A 7,813-nucleotide genomic window follows, 5' to 3' on the forward strand; every position below is an offset into this window, starting at 1 on the left:
AGCCTAAGTCATATAAGCAAGTTATTCATATATTCTTTGAGTTGACCAAATAACCTTGTTGCGCGTTAATTTTATTGATTAAGGAATTCACCATCTATTTCTCTACCAGTACCAAATAATTTTGCAGGAAAGGGTTTCTCATAAATCACAAACACTCTTCAAATAATTGTCCCTCTTGACTTGCTTAAGATAAGCTGCGCATAATAATATAACCAACAAAACGTCAAAGTATAATATGAAAGAAAAGTTTAGAGACACAAGCAAATATATTTAAAAATAAAACATTATATTACCATTAAAACATAAACCACTAGAGAAACAAGAAACGCGAGCAAATTATTTTTGGCTTCATCCCAGGAATAATTTTTCAACACTCAGACGCTAACTTTGTGTTACACACACTAGAATTATACAGATATAACTCAATTACATTTATTCTACAACTTCTTTATTTATTTTATTTTTTTATATTTCTCCCCCAGTTCATCGATTGATCCGGTCGAGATAGGCAAGACAACAAAAGCGGTAAATCCAGTTGACCTACATGCTCAGTGGTACCACTTATTTCTAATTTTAATAAGACAATAAGCCCCATTGGATCGACCACTTAATTTTTACTCACTTGATTTAAAGACTTTCATAAAGCTCCATTGGAAGACGTGGTTGGAGAATAACTTTAAGTGTGTTTTCCTTAGGCATGGCCACTCCTAAACCTTCTTTCATATCAACTGGAACACCTGATTTTGTGTATATATCAAACCCTTGAAGCAACCGAGCCAGAGTCAAGTGAACCACTTGCAGCCCAAATGTCATGCCAGGACATGATCTTCTTCCAAAGCTAAATGGTATAAACTCAAAGTTCTGACTCTGGAAATCAAGGTCTACATGAGTGGTGAGGAACCTCTCAGGTTGAAACTCATCAGGGTTGGACCATATTTTTGGGTCTCTCTGTAGCTTCCATAGGTTAACAAACAAACGAGTGCCTTTTGGGACATGGTAACCTGCCACATTGCAATCATCAATGGCTTCCCTTATTCCTGTTAAGGGTGCTGCTGGGTATAGACGAAGGGTCTCTTTGATAATGGCTTGTAAATAATTGAGGTCTTTGATGTCACATTCCTGAACCCATTTGTCTTTTCCAATTTTGTTGTCTAGCTCTTGTTGTGCAGCCTTCAGGACACTTGGATGGTTTAGGAGCAAGGAAAGTGCCCATGTTAGTGTTATGGCTGTGCTTCCTGAGGCCGTAAGGATAAGAAACTGTTCCAAAAATTTGTTAGTTAAAGAATTTTTCTTTTTTCTTGCACTGTAAAAGCATAAAAGAAATTTGAGTGCAATATGAATCCAAGACATAACATTAAACTAATATTGTTAACGAGAGGTTATATTTACGATCTCTTTTTTCTTATAATCTCTTAAAACTATTTTTATAGTTGTTGAATCAAAATCAATTAAAATAACGGTTCTCATTTAATAAAAGTGGCTATTAGATCAAAACCAAATTAATGATATATTTAATATTATTTTATAATTGTTAATTTGATTTTGATCGGACAATAATAAAAATATTTGTAAGAAAAAAAGATATTGTAAATAAAATCGCCCTCCTTGTTAAGTTAGGATAACACCCAAAGCTAAATGGGATAAACTCAAAATATATGCCTTACATTACAATTAGCTGATATAATAATTACAATATTTCTGTTAGAAGTTACTGTATCACCAAAAAAAAAAAAAACAATTACAGTCATTCGAAAAATTACATACACTTAAAACGAAAAGTATAAATTTATTTTTAAAATAAAGAAATTTATAATAATAATAATAGAGACAGAATCCGTTTACAAATTTTTTTTACAATTACACTAATGTAGGACCGATTGTACACTGTGTGATTAATGTAGAACCGATTCTACGTAATATAATTTGTAAGAGTTTATAAAAAAAAAAGTTGGGGGCATAATAATAATAATATCACGCTCCTTTTAGAAGAATATCAACATGCATGAATCCGTATAAATTGTTGTTTGTATAGTTACGAAATGCTTGGCACAGATTTATCAGTCTTTTTCAATAGTCAGGTAGAGTGTCAGTGTGTCACACATGAGTGTCAGTTCTTTGGGAAAAGTATTTATAGCCCTGTATTATGGAATCCCAACAAAAATCTTCAAATTTGGGTAGGAAAATTTTTTCTCGCGGAGGAAAATAACAATTCAGAAAAAGTAGTTCATAATTGCTGCACACGGGTTATTTTGGGCAAATGAAGGACGCGTGCCTCGTTCAACCAAAGTCGCGTAGCTACTTTGGTGCAACACGCAACAGCCCTGTTAGGCTTTTTCAATCTGGGGGTGACATGTGTCCGGTTCATAATAATTAACAATCTCAGTGATTATGATATAATGACAGTTTAAAAAAAAAATTGCATTCCATGAGATTCGAGTATATTATTATGAAAAAAATAGACAGTACAGTCAATGTCCCTCAATAATGACCGACGAATGAGGTTAACTTTGTCCTAGAAGAATATTCCTTAGAACATAATTTGTGGAATGTATTTTACTTTACATTATTGATAATTAAGTGACTGAATTAGAATATAAAACTGCAGAAAACGAAATATTTCTATTACAATAGCTATTACCATTGTTTTCAAAAACTAATCTAAAAACATAGAAACTTATATTTTTATTGAAGTGATACATGTTAAAACACAAATAAAAACTCTCATAAATAAAAATTGGTAAAAATTCTGTGCAAAACGTAAAAATAGTAAAAACGCATTTTTCTACGTTTTTACTTAAACCAAAATTATGAATCGGGTCTTATACAAAAAAAATAAAAAAATTGAATCGGGTCAACTTTTAATTCATGACTCTGTTTTTTTTTTTTTTAAAAAAAAACTATTTCTATTTTCCCCAAATCAAAATGTATAGTATCTTCTTCTAGTTATTTAAAAAAAAAAAAAAAAAACCTCGCATGAGGTCGCTATTCCAGAGAAAGAACAAAATGAAGCCATTGATGAAAAGTTTGAGTACCAAACTTAGGTGGTTTTGGATCAATCTATTATGTTTTATTGCAAATGAACTTGTTATAGGAGCAAGAGAAAAAGACATTGAGGATGCAAAATGCTGTGTTTGATTTGAATTAATTGATATAATTTAGAAGTTATTAAATTTTATTCTTTTGATGTTTTGAAATTTAATTGTAGGAGTTATTAAACTCTTTTTTTGTTTTTGGACTAATGTCTTATATAGTTAAGTGATCTTTTAAATATGGATAAGAAACTGTACCAAAAATTTGTTAGTTAAAGAATTTTTCTTTTTTCTTGCACTGTAAAAGCATAAAAGAAATTTGAGTGCAATATGAATCCAAGACATAACATTAAAGTATTGTTAATTAAAGGTTTTATTTACGATCTCTTTTTCCTTGCAATCTCTTATAACTATTTTTATAGTTGTTGAATCAAAATCAATTAAATTAACAGTTCTCATTTAATAAAAGTGGTTATTTGATCAAAATCAAATTAATGATATTTAATATTATTTTATAATTGTTGATTTGATTTTGATCCAATAATAATAAAAATATTTGTAAGAAGTTATAAAAGAAAAGATATTGTAAATAAAATCTCCCTACTTGTTAAGTTAGGATAATACCCAAAGCTAAATGGGATAAACTCAAAATATATGCCTTACATTACAATTAGCTGATATAATAATTACAAGATTTCTGTTAGAAGTTACTGTATCACCCAAAAAAAAAAAAATTACAGTCATTAGAAAAATTACATGCTCTTAAAAAGAAAAGTATAAAATTATTTTTAAAAGTAAAGAAATTTATAATAATAATAATAATATCATGCTCCTTTTAGAAGAATATCAACATGCATGAATCCGCATAAATTGTTGTTTGTATGGTTACGAAATGCTTGGCACAGATTTATCAGTCTTTTTCAATAGTCAGGTAGAGCGTCACTGTGTCACACATGAGTGTCGATCAGTGTGTCACACAGGAGTTTCAGTTCTTTGGGAAAAGTATTTAAAACCCTGTATTATATATAGAACCCAAACAAAAATCTTCAAATTTGTGTAGGAAAATTTTTTCTCGTAGAGGGAAATAATAGTTGAACAAGCTATATGCATTTATAGTTATAATTCAAGTTTATTCCAGTTGAAAAGTGTAGTATATATGGGTGGCAACTTCAATAATGACTGGCGAATAAGGTTGACTTTGTCCTAGAAGAATATTCCTTAGAACATAATTTGTGGAATGTATTTTACTTTACATTATTGATAATTAAGTGACTGAATTAGAAGATAAAACTGCAGAAGACGAAATATTTCTATTACAATAGCTATTACCATTGTGTCAAAAACTAATCTAAAATCATTAAAACTTATGTTTTTATTGGAGAGATATATACATGTTAAAACACAAATAAAAACTCTAATCAGTAAAAATTGGTAAAAATTTTGTTCAAAAACGTAAAAATAGTAAAATCGCATTTTTCTACGTTTTTACTTAAACCAAAATTATGAATCGAGTTTTATACAAAAAAATAAAAAAATTGAATCAGGTCAACTTTTAATTCATAATTCTCTTTTTTTAAAAAAAGAAAAAAGAAAAAATCTATTTCTGTTTCCCCCAAATCAAAATGCATAGTATCTTCTTCTAGCTATTTGAAAAAAAAAAAAAAAAAAAAAAAACCTCACATGAGGTCGCTATTGCAGGGAAAGAACAAGATCAAGCCATTGGTGAAAAATTTGAGTACCAGAGGTGGATTTTGGATAAATTTATTATATTTTATTACAAATGAAATTGTTATAGAAGTAAGAGAAAAAAGACATTAAGGATAAGCAACTTATGCAAAATGATGTGTTTGATTTGAATTAATTGATATAATTTAGAAGTTATTAAATTTTATTCTTTTGATGTTTTGAAACTTGGTTGTAGGAGCTATTAAACTCTTTTATATGTTTTTGGACTTATGTCTTATATAGTTATATGACTTATATCTTTTAAATATAAAGTTGTTCATTGAATTTTGAATGGTGATTTATGTGATTTATATATATATATATATATATATATATATATATATATATATATATAATTTTATATCTTGATCTTAAATAGTAAAAACTTTGTGTTTTATATCATTTCTACGATTTACATTTCTACCATCCCATTCTATTTCTACGTAAAGCATTGGTTATTATAATTGTGTGTGTATATATATTGTATTTGCAGTGTGCATTAATTGTATTCTTTTGAATACTGATCAGCCGCACCCACATGTTTAATACAGGATTAAAAGTTTAACTCTTGACAAAAATAATTTTATTGTAGTTATAGAGACAATTCAAAATATGTATTGTTTATATTGGGGAAAGATTTTTTTTATTCTGGTGTAAGAATAAAAAGTCTTAATTTATTTCTATGTATCTGATAATTGTAATTTATTGAATTATATCTATTAATTAATTATGAATCCCTAATAAACTTTTAAGAAAATCATAGACTAAAATAGAGTATAAGACTTCTAGATTCCTCCCCATTAATACATGTGTATAAATTTCTTAATGTACGAGTATACCTTTGAAAATTACTTCTAATTAATAACCAACTACTAAAGAGCAAACGTACCAGTGCTGTTGCTTTTATCACTATCTCCCGCTTGTGGCCACAAAACACATCATGTTCTTCAAACGTCGATATCAACACATCCATGAAGTCATTTTCACATCCACCATTCCCATCTTCAACCCTCTTTCTCACATGTTCATTCATCCACTTATCAAGAATCAAGTCTATTTCCTTAAAAGTCCTCTTCATGAAACTCACATGCCCTTGAAAATCAAACCAACTAAGGTAAGGAATAGCATCAGCCATCACAAAAACACCACTGAGATATGTAAAATCTTTGATAGCCCTCCTTAATCTCCATGCCTCACTATCTCCTTGCCGTATGGTCTCAGCACTAAATCGCTTCCCTGCTATCATCTGCACAATATAATTAAATGTCATGTGTTCCAAAAAATTGCTTATTGGAACTTCAATTGAATTACTCATATTCTTTGCCAATGATAATGAGTTGTACAGATCTTTGACAAGAGAAAATATTTCTCTGTCTCTAACATGCTTAAGCTTTTCAAGCCTGTGACTTGAAAGAATCTCAAGGGTGGCAATTTTTCTCATGTCACGCCAGTATTTTCCATAAGGGGCAAGACCCAAAATGGCATTGTTGTAACCCATGTATCTCCCTGCAGCTATGTTTGGCCTTGAAGCAAAAGCTTTGTCATTTGTTATGAGGCATTCTTTGGCAATTTCCCTGTTACTCACAACTAAGGTGTTGTGGCAACCAAGCCTGAGGGAGAAGATTGAACCATATTTCTCAGCCATAGCTGAAAAGGTCCTAAAATATGGTTCATTAGCATTTAGAAGATGGAGGTGACCTATGAAAGGCAAAGCACCACATGGTTCAGGCACTTTGTTATACTTGGAGCTACCCTTGATTTCTTTAGGTCCATTATTTGATGTAATGGACCTAAAAACAGTATATACAATCAATAAAGCTAATATTGCAGAAATAGTTTGGAAATTGAAAGCAAGATCCATAGGGTCCTTGGAGAGGATTGAGTAATCACAATACTTGCACATCTATTTATAGAATCTGGATTTTTTATTTTTAGTAAATAACAAGAAAGGGAATTATTAATGGGATCTATTAATCTTATCACTACAAGAAAATATCTTATTAGTGACAAAATTTTATGAAATTTCGTTACAAATTCCTGCGTCGTAAGTTTATTTGTGACCAAATTTGATTATTTGTGTAAAAAATTGTCATTTGTGACAATTTATGACAATTTTTTCGTCACAAATAAACTTTTTTCTTGTAATGTATTTTGCATGAGATAATTATCTCATGCAACAGAGACAAGATAGTGGGGTCCACCATTTGTAAAAAAATAAAAAATAAAAAATAATGTGGACCACACTACTTTGTCTCTGTTGCATGAGATAATTATCTGATGCAACATGAGATAATGATTTCCCATTATTAATTAGATATATAACAACATAACTAATTTTGAATGTAATTACTCGTGATGGTGGGTCCTTTCATTAATTGTAAAATTTCTGTCTATCACTTAATTTCTGATAATATATGATAAAATAAAAGTAACTCTAGCACACCATATTTTTTTTGGGCAAACTTAAAAAAAAATCCTACAAGTTTTCTCAAAATCACTTAACCCTCTTTCCGAAATTTTTAATCATTTACCTCCTTACTTAAAATTTCTTTATCACTTATCCCCTTAATTTGATTTTCCATCCAAAATTTTGTTAACAGAGTTAAACTTTTTAAAAGGTACCAAAATTACTCTTAATAGAAAAAAGAAAAACATAATTTCCTCACAAATGCAGTTTATGACAAACACACGTAAGCAAGACACGAATGTAAATGAGCGATTGAATCCTCCATTTACTCTCAACGACACAGAAAATAACGAAATAGCACCTTCTGCATGTTTGCTTGGTAATAATATCATATGATTAGGGAAAGCAAGGCATATATGAAGCACAGAACGTAAAGCTTTTTAGTTGCTGTGCAAGCAAAATAAAATGCGGCTCTGGGTAATGGTGGTGAGGGGTTCAGCCTCGATCCACTTGGTGAACTAGTCAACAGCCACTATCAACCACTTGAGTTGTCCTTCAGCTGCGGTAAATGGTCCCAACAGGTCCATCCCCCATTTGAAGAATGGCCATGGTGTCGTGATAGTTTGCAGCTCTTCGGGGGGTGCACGAAGGA

The 7,813-nt window shown here is 30.2% G+C and overlaps 1 protein-coding gene across 1 annotated transcript; it reads right to left on the reverse strand.

Moving 5' to 3' along the window:
* Positions 1-265: 265 nt before the first annotated feature.
* LOC133287467 (dimethylnonatriene synthase-like) lies at positions 266-6,615 on the reverse strand. The gene is made up of 2 exons (XM_061485090.1): positions 5,644-6,615; positions 266-1,257 (listed from the first exon to the last, which is right to left on the reverse strand). Exons 1-2 carry the CDS (start codon positions 6,613-6,615, stop codon positions 628-630), a joined length of 1,602 nt encoding a protein of 533 aa, XP_061341074.1. The 3' UTR covers positions 266-627.
* Between the last annotated feature and the right edge of the window lie 1,198 nt (positions 6,616-7,813).

The sequence above is a fragment of the Gastrolobium bilobum genome, unplaced genomic scaffold, assembly GCF_033153095.1.
Source record: "Gastrolobium bilobum isolate Gb01-03AN ecotype WA unplaced genomic scaffold, APGP_CSIRO_Gbil_v1 utg5060, whole genome shotgun sequence".
NCBI lineage: Eukaryota > Viridiplantae > Streptophyta > Magnoliopsida > Fabales > Fabaceae > Gastrolobium > Gastrolobium bilobum.